Source organism: Hesperophylax consimilis, chromosome 4 (assembly GCF_061612785.1).
Source record: "Hesperophylax consimilis isolate HC1 chromosome 4, BYU_Hcon_1.0, whole genome shotgun sequence".
NCBI classification, from domain to species: Eukaryota; Metazoa; Arthropoda; class Insecta; order Trichoptera; family Limnephilidae; genus Hesperophylax; species Hesperophylax consimilis.
In genome coordinates, this window is record NC_142839.1 from 24,297,577 (window position 1) to 24,309,790 (window position 12,214).

Below are 12,214 nucleotides of genomic sequence, written 5' to 3' on the forward strand. Positions count from 1 at the left end.
ATGGATTTCAGTTGCTCTTAAATAGCATTTCACACTCTGTGATTTTCCCATGAAAATTGCACTGTAGAAATAATCCAATCATTATTATTAGACAGGTCTGTCCAGAGTTTACTATTGAGTAGGAATCCTGGCAACCCAATCGGACTCATAACATCCCTGAGTATGCTGAAAAACGGGCCGTTAAATATGATACCTTTGAGTATAATTTATATGCCACTTAGTTTCATATAATACTCACAGCCTCCTGAGCAATCTACACTGCCCTGATGATTGGATCCTGTAGGAAGGATGAAGTGCAACCCTCCAGAAGTGAAATCATAAGTAAACCACTCACAGTGAAATCATTCACCAACTTGTTCATTCTTCAATACAAACTGATTAGTCAAGGGGTAACAACTAAATAGTCACTCTAATTCTTAATTCTTTAATAAACTTAAAGATTTACAAAAATATGACATTACCACATCATTATGTACATAAAAAGGTACATTTATTATTAGGAAGAAATTAATGATTTTTACACGAATGCAATATCCAAACAGGTCAACAGAAATATTATAAATCTAGTACAAATACATAGTACAACAATACTAAAACCGCCCTCTGTAATTTTGTTTTTGAATGTTACAATAGGTAAAAATGAGTAATAATATCGATACCTCAGTTCCAAAGCAGGGGGTATAACTCCGATCGAAAATCAGAACTGAAATATTGTGACGTCATATGATTGCCCAACTATATCCACCAATAAAAAACTCTGAAAGTCTATGGAATAAACTTTCAGAGTTTTTCATTGGTTTATAGTATAATAAGTAGGCTCCGAATGAGAATTGTACTGCCTATATATTGGCATATCTATGGTTTTTTAGAACCAATTTGTTTCATACAAAAGCCTGAAGATATTTTATCTAGTGAGTAGTTTATTTATGGTTCCAAAGAGTGACAGAAAGTACTCTGAGGAAATGCTTAGAATACCGATATATTCCAGTTAAAATAAAATTGTACAGTAGAAGATTAAAGATGCCCAAAATCGGTTACAAATAGGGACACGCTTAATACACATTTTATTTAAAAAAAACACTTTGTCACTTGTAGTTAGATAATAATGAGAAGTATTTCAGTTTCCGGAAATGGAAAATAATACAGGTTAATAGTTATATCTTTAAAATTAAAACCGATTGTTCACTTGGTAACCATTGTTATCGATGTGAAAGTTTTAAGGTTAGTTTTTTTCTTCTCTTATGATCTATGATCCTAAAATAGGTTCTTAGTTTCGGTTTAATTAAAAAATAAATAAATAAAAAACTATTTTAATATTATTATGACAAAACATGGCTTGAAGAAGAGAAGCCAAATTATCTTTTTTTTTAATGAAAATGCAATATTTTTTATTTACGGAAACTGAAATACTTACTTGTCATTATTATCTTACCGATACAAAGTGTTTTTAAAGTAAAATTTGCATCATAATTATCTCAAAACTATGATTTTTGAGTTGTTACACTTGGGAGTGATGTATTGATATTTTCATTTACAGGTAGTCTTCATTTCATTGTTTTCTTGTACAAATATAAAAAAAAAACTACATAATCAATTCTTATTAAATATTGGACTCGTTTCAATCTTTTCTTTTTTTATGTTCACCTGAAGCCTTTTTAGATTTGCCACCTTTCTCCAAGTGTTTGCTCTTCCTTACATCAAAACCTTTGTGATCTTTTTTCCTTCGGTCATCATCACTTTGGTCTTCATCTTGACCCTTTTCTCTTTTGCCATCATGCATTTTCCTCCGATCTTCATACTTTTCTCTATGTTCATCACCTGTTTCTCTCTGTTCATCACGTAATTTCTTTCGATCAACGTATGGTTCTCTTTGTTCATCACGTGCTTTTCTTCGGTCATCACTGTTCTGTCCTGTGTCTTCACGTGATTTAATTCGATTTTCGTATGCATTGCTTCGATCTTCAAATGTGTCTCTCCGATCATCACGTGTTTCTCTGCGGTCATCACGTGTTTCTCTGCGGTCATCACGTGTTTCTCTGCTGTCATCACGTGTTTCTCTGCGGTCATCACGCATTTCTCTGCGGTCATCACGCATTTCTCTGCGGTCATCACGTGTTCTGAAACGATCTTCATATTTTTCTTTTCGGTTATCACGCATCTTATTTCGGTCTTCATATGCATTGCTTTCTTCTTCAATAATTTGTCTTCGACCATGACCAGCTTTGCCTCGATCTTCATATGCATTAGGTGGTTTTTCGTATGTATCTCTTCGGTCATCATTTTCTATGCATCTTTCCTCAATTACTTTCCTTCTGTCATCTTGTTTCTTCATATTTAATTTTCCACCTCCTGTTGTATTTTTGGCATGTTTTGAAGATTTTTTTTTCTTGTTCAGTTTTTTATTTTTTTCTGCTTCATTTTCGGAGGAATCTTCAGAATCACCTGAAATCATTACAAAAAAAACATCAGAACTATGAAAACATAAAAAATCATTGTAGAACTTTTATATTTTTTAAATCCAACAAATCTGCTGCGTCAATGCATTTATTTCTTCATATTATTTATTTAGGAAGGTGTTCCATGATTTAAAAATTTTGGGAACCACTGAATTAGACAGATGTTGGTTGCATCTATTTACTTGATGAGGATGAAGAATCTTCTGAGGAAGAATCGCTGGAGGAAGAACTGGAATCATCACTGCTGCTAGAACTTGAACTCGAACTAGATTTATTGTTTGTCGCTGCATTCAATTGATGAAGTAAAGCCTCAGTCTGAAAGAAAATTTTAAAAAAATTAAATATTTCACACAAATATACAATTTTATTCAGAATCCCTTAGTATTGTGACCATTTTTTCACAATAAAAATAAGTGGCTTACATAATTCAATAAAAAATCCAATCACCACTAGAATAGGTCTATAATGCTTAAAAATTGTAAATATTACGAACTGAATAGATGAAAACAAATATAAGTAGTAATTACCTTGGGCACTTGCTTCAAATGTTCTCGGAGTTCATCAGTTAATCCTCCCAGGCCAATAGAAGTAAAGAAATTGATGGCAAAACGTGTATTTTTAGGATTATCCCTCGGGAAAATTCCGGAGAAAGGTTCTTGGAGGGTCCTGAAAATAAAGGAAACTATTAAAACCCAAACGAGTTGCTGGAATAATTGAATAAATTTAATCACTTAACTTAATAACTTACGGATCTTTCAATCTCTCATTGAGCTTTCCAAGCCCCATGTACTCTGCCAACTCTTGGAACATAATCTTGATGAATATGCGACTAGAGCTTGTTGTATCCTCTTCGTTCAGTTTAACACAATCCAGGCATTCCCAACTGATAGCATCGGTGAACAGAAGGTGTGCAAAAAATTTACTTATATTCCTCAAGCGATTTGTATCTAATCTGTGAGCAGTTCCGTACGAGTCTTTGAAGATTTGCTCGAAAGGACTGACATAAATCCGGTTGATTTGGCAGAACCTTTGGGCCAACAGCCCGTAGAATTTTTCGTAGGTTCGTTGTTCGGCGCAGCAATCCAAGAACATGTGGCACAGCTCCATCTCCTGTCCGGGCTTCAGCTGCATCTTCATGAGCTTGTGAGCGCACTCTTCAAAGTCTAAACTGGAATGAATAGTCAAGTAAATTGTTCTACGCAAGGCAATCAAATTAGTCTCCGTGTTGTCAATGATGACACCGTCCTTTTGATTATTTTCTTGATTCTCCTCTTCAACTTCCGAGCCGGATTCACTTCCGCTCTCGGAACCGTCCTCAGAGTTGGAGTCGGCATCGCTGCCCAGAATTTCTTTGCTAAGTTCTTTATACTTTGTTTCATTTGCTTCATAGCTTGGATCCAATTTGAAGACATCTACAAAGAAAAAGAAAACTTTAGTATTTGAGTGGTATAACTTTTACTGAGAGATTATTTATTCCCAGATAGAAACAAGACTCAAAGTTTCATTACAGAAAAGTATGTGAATATAATCATAAAGGGCGGAAATAGGAACACATCTTATAATTGGGTTATCGATAAAAAGACGATTTAGTTTATAAGACATTTATTGTGGACTTCTTACATGTTCAAAGGCTAGCGTCAAGTGACACGCTAGTGGTGCCAACCTTGTCATCATATGAAAACATATAACTAAACCAATTATATCAACATTTCAACATGTTTTATGCCAGACAGATCTACGTCATCTAACTTATTGCTTTACGAAAATTTTATTTCTAATGCACTGTCCAAGGGTCTTCAAGTTGATACAATTTATACTGACTTTAGCAAAGCCTTTGATACTGTTTCTCATCGCATTTTAATGGAAAAATTAGAATACTTGGGAATAAGCGGCAACTTTCTCGAATGGCTTAGAAGTTACTTATCATACAGAAAATTATCTGTAAAAATTACCTCCACAACTTCTTACACTTTTTTTGCCTTAAGTGGGGTCCCCCAAGGTTCCCACCTAGGACCAATTCTTTTCCTACTATTTATTAATGACATTTCACTAATTTTCGATAATATTCACTTTCTTCTATTCGCCGACGATCTAAAGATGTTTAATTCTATCGGTAATTCTTCTGATTGTTTAACTCTACAAATTAACTTAAATAAACTTTATGAATGGTGCATCGTAAACAAATTACATCTTAATATCAACAAATGCCAAACGATCAGTTTCCATAGATCTAAAACCCCTTTATTATTCGACTACTCAATTAACAATGCCAATCTAATAAGAGTTTTTGAATTTAATGACCTTGGAGTTATCTTTGACTCCAAATTACGCTTCTTGAATCACATTAATAGCATTACCAGTAAGGGATTACAAATGCTTGGATTTATTCTCAGAATCGCTAAAGACTTTAATAACATAAAAACTATAAAATTACTATACACGTCTCTGGTTAGAAGTCAGGTTGAATACAATGCAACCATTTGGTGTCCTCATTTCAACTCTCATTGTTTACAAATTGAAAAAATTCAAAATAAATTTTTACGTTTTATTAATTTCAAAATTGGTATTCCTATTATTGAAATCAATTATGTCAATTTACGCAGTAAACTTAACTTATCGAAATTATCTGAAAGGCGAAAAATATTTGATCTTCTTTTATTATATAAAATTGTTCATTCAAGGTTAGACTGCCCTGACACTATAAACTTGCTATCTTTACATATACCTCCAAAATATACTAGACGGAATATTTTATTCTACAACAATAACTTCGCTACGAATTCTGTGTTAGAAAGAATACATAGGTTGGGCAATGAACTAAGTGATGTCGCTGACATATTTAATTTAAATTTCAATACATTTAAAGCCAAATTAGTCCACCAGTTTTTAAATGTAAATAATGTATGAGAAATCATTATATTTTATTTCGATTTTCTATTGTTTGTTTTATACTGTTGCTAAAAATGAAATTTGTAATTTTTATGTATTAAAAGCCCAATAGGGCGTCAATAAATAAATAAATAACGTTGGTACATCTACTAACATAAGGTTATATAAAACACTATCAATGCTGGAAAGGATACATAGCCATTTATCCTTGTCAATATAGTATACATTTAGTGGGTTATAAAACCAAATAAGTTTTCGAAATAATATTTTTTTTTCAACCTATGTTTCATAACATATTCTCATATTGACTATCTTCTTTTGCATTGAATTTTGTGTGCACCTAGTACCGTCTGTGACTATCCATGCAAGGCCAGATCCAGCAGATAGATTATGGCACACCTAGGAAATGCTAGTGGGTTGTCCATTACTCGGTGTTGAAAAGAAACTGTATTGAAAAAAGTGACTGGTCAGCAGCTAAGTTGGCTAATGTGTCGGGTTGGGTACCCAGGTATTGTGAGTTCAATTCCTCGGCTGGCAAGTTCTCCATCATGACACATGCAACGTTTTCGCTTAGTGTAATTAGTAGGAGATGAACATTGTCAGATTATTGGTAACCTGGGAAAGTTTCATTCGTTATTAAAAAATAATAAATTAGTTTTTTTGTATTCTTTAACCAACACAAACCTAAACTTGAACAAGGGAACATCCTGGATTGTGACTTTGAATCACTGCTTTGCCACAGCCACAGCAATTATTGTCCACCTTGGCCAGCGGTCGGGGAACTTTTTTAACCATTACCCCAAAATATTTTTGCGTAAGTCAATATTACCCCTTCCCCCCATTTTTAAAAGAAGACAATCAATGTATATTTAAATAAACATTATTTATTGAATTAATTTACACGGAAAAAAAATTTACATGAAAATATTAAGTATGTAATAGACAAACAAAATAAAATCCTCATATTCTCAAACAAAAATTCAGATTTTCAGGTTTCCCTTTCAGTTTTTGGAGAAATGATGTTGCTTCATGTTTGATACAATTACTTCAAAATTGGGACTTTTTGATGTAAGAGCAATTTGAATACAATCTTCGGCGTTTAATCGATTTCTGTTCTTCGTTTTTATGTTCATTAGAGTGGAAAAGCCTTGTTCACAAAGATAAGTTGTTGCAAATGGCAGCAACTTTTTTACCGCCTCCTCATGTGGTATTTTGAAAGCCTTCGTAGCTTTTGACATCCAAAAAGACAACAGATTGGCTTTGCTCTAAAATTGAATACGTGCTTCAGTATTAGATCGAAGTTCAAGTATTGTTTCTGCCAAACCCGGAGGTTCTTCTGGTATGTTAGCAATTTCACATTTAAAAGGATCTACAACCCAATTGAAAGTATGTATATCAAGATCTGTAAAGTAGTCAGAGAACCGCTCTCTGAGTTTGGTAAGATGTTTTATAACTGTATCCTTGATGTCATCAAAAGTAATATTTTCACAGTCTTCCAAAATAGCAAACTAGAAAAATTTCCTTATTACCCCAAAAAAAACATTTTTACCCCATTTGGGGTAATTTACCCCGGTTCCCCGACCGCTGACCTAGGCAGATACCGTATATGTTAAAAAAAAGGTTACTTGTTATGTGATAATAATATGAATGAACTCACTTAAAATATCTTGAGTATCGGTGACTTCATCCAACATAATGAGATGAGTGAATTGATCCTCTTCAGGAACTAACTCCAACTCTTCCAAGACTGCAGCATGATCCTTAAAACCATCTTTTCTCACTTGGAACATAACCTCTATCATATATTGAACTCGTTTATCCAACTGCCCTTCGTGAAGGATATTTCGCAGCATCTCAAATATGGCATTGATTCCCTTGGTGGACACTTCAGTCAGCTTCTGGCCACATTCCTTCAGAAAAGCTATGGCCACTTCCACAGAATCATCGGTGGGACTCTCAACAAGCAAGGTCAGTATTTCCAGAGCTATGATCTCATGTGCAACCCTCTGATTCACTAAGTGGGCAATGAATGTTGCGGCAGATATGCAAATGGCTTTATCATTTCGTTTAAAGCCTCTTTTGAACTGCATGACGAGACGCTTGAGAAGTAGTTCTCCGATGTTTGGGAAACGTGAGTTGATGGCACTCACTAGAGCCGCGTAAACGTGTGTGAAAGTGGGCGAGGCCGCCTGCGCTTGGATGATGGAGCGACAGAGCAGTCCCCTTCCCCTGACTATATTTTCTCTCAGTAATTCTTTTATGATGATTGCTATATTTCCCGTATTGATTTTATTAATATAACCGTGAATGGACTTTTTCAAAGCCTCCCATGATATTCTCTGGTAGGCAGCTGAGCTTTTATCAGTTATTTCAGCCTGCATCATCCTCAGCCTGGCAGGCGGGATGTATGCTCCTCCAGTCTTAGATGTTAATGTATCATTCTCCTTTTTAGGGCGAATTGGCAAACTGGGCTTGGTGTCGTCTCTCGCCTTTTGAGACTTTTTGGGATCGTCGTAATACCGCGACCCAACTTCATACTCTCTTTCAGGAATACGTTCGCGCCTTTTATTCTCATCTTTGTTTTTGTTTGGGTCATCCCAATATCTCTTATACGACTTTCTTTGTTCATCCCTTGGTGCGGAGTAATCATCGGAATATCGGTTACGTCTATCGGAAGTTTGCATTTCAGGACTTATGGACCGAGATCTACGTTTATCTTGAATTCTTTGGCGATCTACTGTCCTATGGTCACTTTTATCTTCTTTATACCGATCTTGTCTCTCATAAGATTCTTTCAAACCAACAGAACTTTGTACTTTCTTCTTCTTTTTTCCAACATCTCTTTCAACTTCCTTAGGAATCAAGTCTTCATCCTGACTAGGCCTCTCATGGTATCCTTCTTGACGAATGGGACTTTTGCTGAAAGATTTGTCTTTTCTACCTTTTTTCTCAACCCTGCTGTGATCATCAATTTCGACATCTTTCGGAGCGAAATATTTATTTCTATTGCAATCCCTTTTCTTTGACTCACCAGTCGGACTTTTACTATTAGACCGGTGCACTTTTTTTTTCTTACGAGCCACCGCATCACTGTCACTTTCATCTTTAGCTGGAGCAGAGTAACTTTTTTTAGGCTGATCAACTCTTTCATTAGACACTTTAACACCAACTGGACTTTTGGAGAGAGATTTGCGTACTTTCCGTTTATTTTTTCGATCATCTTTGTTCTTCTCATCATCGCTATCACTTACATCCTCTTGGGGTAAAAGGTATTTTTCCTTATACCGTTTATCTCTTCCTAAAATAGGTTTCTTTGTATGAGGTTGTGCCTCTTCATTGCTTCCTTTCCGATCACTTTTACTAGGGTCATTTTCGTATTCTACTTGTTTTTCCTTGTACGACACTTTTTCAATTGGGCCTTTGCTAAAAGTTCTGCGTTCATCTTGCTTTTTAGTTTTAACCAGCTTTTCATTAACATTTTCTCCTTCTTTTGATGTGTAATTTTCTTTATACCGACCACGTTTTTCGTAGGACTCTTTTTCCTGTATAGGACTGTTGCTTCGAGATCGGTGGTCATCAGAGATTTTCTTATAGTCTTTACTGTTGTCAGTATTCGAGGATTTGTGAGGGGAACGATCTCTCTTTTTAGAGTGAGTTCCACGGCGATTTTCCCTTCCAAGTTCCGGGGATCTCGGCATTTTCTAGAATTGATAAGTTATTAACGGGCGATTATAAGAATACTCGCATGTTACGCACAATCATAAATAAACCAATCGCACAATATAAAGTAACGATAATGAACAAGTAACGAAAATTTGACAATTTGAAGACATGGACAAGACATGCATAAACAAAAGCATAGATAACTTCATCTTTCAGCCGAAAAAAGTAGTGATCGTAGTGATATAGCTTTGATCGAAACAAAGGTTTTCTGAAACTCAGAAAACCAAAGGATATCTCGATATAATAAATTAATTTTTATTTCCCATTATGTTACGAAAGTAAAAACGAGGACCGACAGATTTTATTCCTCGAATACTTTTCAAGATACAAAATTACACCGGAATTTTGAAGTTGTTGACTTATGCGTTTTGTGTGGGTGTTGCTATTTAATAATTATTTATGTATGTCATAGGCCTAATAAGCCCTGCACAAAAATCTTCGAGAAAAATTTGAAGCTGCGGGGTGAGGGGAAAGATGTTTGAAAAATTAATTTATTTAAAAAAAAATCCTTTACCTACTTAATTTTTTTAATAACATGTCTCATTAATTTTCCAAAAATATTTCGGATATGAAACAAAAATATTTTAATCGAATAATAAGAAAATATCGATTAACTGGAGTTTCGATTATATTATTATCATCTTGGATTGTGACATCACTAAAACGTTGTCTCTTCTAATCGCGAATCTGATCTACTTCGACGGATCTATGGAGATCGCACTCTGTTTTGTCTGTGGTTAGAAGTTGTCAGAATTGTCGCACGTGAAATTCTTAAACAATTTAGTTTTGGTACTTTACCTTCATTGAAAAGAGGGTTCGTATTTTTCAAAATGAAAATCGGTCGATACAAAAAAGTGCAGAGATTCTTAAGTTTTTATTGTAATAATTATGAATTCCACCAGCCTTACCAAGTACTTATTGACGGAACTTTTTGTTTCATCGCCAAGGAGGTTTGATTATTTTTGTAATATTTCGAATCTCCACACTTTTTTGAATTATATTTGATAATTTAAATTTTTCTTTGGACCGCGAATATAAATTTTATTCACATGCTCTTACAGAAATGGACAGTGACGTAGTGAGGAATCTTCGACTAGTAGATCTAGTTGACGATGCTTGGAGAGAAGATGATTTGCCGTTCGATGATATATTGGTTCCCGTTGAAGAATTACCAGATCCAGAAGCAGATAGTGCAGACTCACACCTCACTTTAAAAGAGCAAAGCCAGAAATGGCAAGATGTTGTCCCAAACTTTTTAGCCGAGACGTCTTCTGGCAATCCCAACAACTAGCGTCATACAATGAGCACTTCAATAAAAGTGTTGAGATTCGATCCTTTTTCATATAAATGTATTCCATGAATTGTATATTTTTATTTGTATTTATTTTAAGGAACAAATAAACATCAAGGAACAAGTACCTAAATATCTGGTCGCTGAAGTAAAACTTCTCACAACCAAATGTGTTCTCATAGAAACTGAAAAAATTGCCAAAAAGGCATTGGGTGCCCTTACCATTCTTAAGCAATTTGGTATCCATCAGTGTGGACATCGAGATCCCATTTCCGGGGCAGATTGTTTGCTTTCCATGATTGGATCTGATAATAAGACTCATTACATAGTAGCAACACAGGATAGAGATTTGCAACACACTTTGAGGAACATTCCCGGCACGCCACTGATATATTTACATAAGAAAGCCCCCACTCTAGAGAAACCTTCGCCTGCGAGTTATGAACTGGCCAAATCTAAACAAGATGATCTGCTCGGGACTCTTCCAACTATCCAAGAGAAAACCCTTAAAACTTTGAAGGAAAGATCTGGTTTCCAAACAGATGAAACTCTGAAAAGTAAAAAGAAAAAGAAAAGAGGCGGCCCCAATCCCCTGTCGTGCCTGAAGAAGAAGAAGAAATCTAAACAGCCAACCAAACCTGTCCCAACAGAAAAGGAAAGCGGTAGGGTGCGAAAGCGCAAACGGGTTAAACTTCCTTCACACATCAAACAAACTCTAAAACAGAGTGTGTGATTTATTTCCTTTTATAATTATTTTACCTTGAATATTAATAAAACAATGAAAGTTTATCTTATTTTATTTTTTCACATTTCCAGAGTGGAACTTTGTAACTCACATGGTTGTGCAAACTTTTTAACCAATGTTTGAAGGAGGGTTGCACGCCATTAGATTGGAGAAGGGCTATTATACAAATGTAAAGGGTCACAGATGCAATGTGAGAATCATAGGGCTATTAGCCTGCTAAGTTCAGTTGGCAAGCTGTATGGTAAAATTTTGATTGAAAGGGCGAGAATGGAAATAAAATATGGAATGTCCAAGGTGTTTTTAGGTGTGAGTGGAAGGATTTTTATGGACCAGATTTTCTCATTGCGTATGCTCACTGAGAAGTTACTGGCAAAAATCCAGAAACTTTTCTTTGCCTTTGTAGATCTACAAAAAGCATACAACTGAGTCGATTTGAAAAACTATGGAAGGTATTGTGGTATACCAAGTATGGAGTGAATGTGAATCTCACACAGGCAATAAGGAATTGAGTAAAAAAATATGTTCATGTAGATAAAAAAAAACGATTCTGAGTATACTTATATATTACTATATTTTTACTATTAAAACTAACTATAACAATAAAATAATATACTGGTCTTTAACTTAGAATGTCATTTTTTATTAAAAAAAATAAATAAAAAAGACTGGAGTTCCTTATTGTGATGGGCCCCACCAGTAAAGTTCTTATTATCCCATAGGGCTGGGCGACTTACTGCTTGAAATACGTGCTTTTGAAGGTACCCTACATAAGCAGCGATCGACACCGGTTCTGTTCCCTAAAACAGATTTATTTTCTATCAGAATTTTTCAAAAACAAACTCAAAGTTATGGAATAATTTGCTGAAAATATTTCATAATGAAATGTTAATATGTCTAATATAGAAATTGAATGTCACTGTAGTTCCAGATTTCACTTACCAGAGACTGATACATGGAACTTATTCTTTATACGGTTACTTTTGGAACTCGATCCCGGTGGCGGAAAGGTTTATCAGTATGCTAATATGATCCGAATTGGATACTTGGTACCAACTACAAGTACCGTCAAGTATTAAATACTACCATCACGCTGTTTCTGTAGGGGTAGGC

The 12,214-nt window shown here is 34.9% G+C and overlaps 3 protein-coding genes across 4 annotated transcripts; 2 read left to right on the plus strand and 1 right to left on the minus strand.

Annotated features, from left to right (window-relative positions):
• Nucleotides 1–426: 426 nt before the first annotated feature.
• ncm (pre-mRNA-splicing factor nucampholin) lies at nt 427–9,173 on the minus strand. The gene is made up of 5 exons (XM_089631332.1): nt 7,003–9,173; nt 3,205–3,868; nt 2,984–3,122; nt 2,639–2,771; nt 427–2,442 (listed from the first exon to the last, which is right to left on the minus strand). The coding sequence occupies exons 1-5, from the start codon at nt 9,041–9,043 to the stop codon at nt 1,619–1,621; spliced, it is 3,801 nt and encodes a 1,266-aa protein (XP_089487458.1). The 5' UTR covers nt 9,044–9,173; the 3' UTR covers nt 427–1,618.
• A 598-nt stretch (nt 9,174–9,771) lies between these two features.
• Nucleotides 9,772–10,532, plus strand: LOC149424404 (anaphase-promoting complex subunit 13). Of its 2 annotated transcripts, none has more exons than XM_089631334.1 (2): nt 9,772–9,882; nt 10,130–10,532. In XM_089631334.1, the coding sequence occupies exon 2, from the start codon at nt 10,132–10,134 to the stop codon at nt 10,357–10,359; it is 228 nt and encodes a 75-aa protein (XP_089487460.1). In that variant the 5' UTR covers nt 9,772–9,882; nt 10,130–10,131; the 3' UTR covers nt 10,360–10,532. The 2 variants fall into 2 exon arrangements, with proteins under 2 accessions (XP_089487460.1, XP_089487461.1); XM_089631335.1 differs by lacking the exon at nt 9,772–9,882 and adding an exon at nt 9,888–10,018.
• LOC149424405 (rRNA-processing protein UTP23 homolog) lies at nt 9,806–11,134 on the plus strand. Its single transcript, XM_089631333.1, has 2 exons — nt 9,806–10,018; nt 10,460–11,134. Exons 1-2 carry the CDS (start codon nt 9,899–9,901, stop codon nt 11,090–11,092), a joined length of 753 nt encoding a protein of 250 aa, XP_089487459.1. The 5' UTR covers nt 9,806–9,898; the 3' UTR covers nt 11,093–11,134.
• The last annotated feature ends 1,080 nt before the right edge of the window (nt 11,135–12,214 follow it).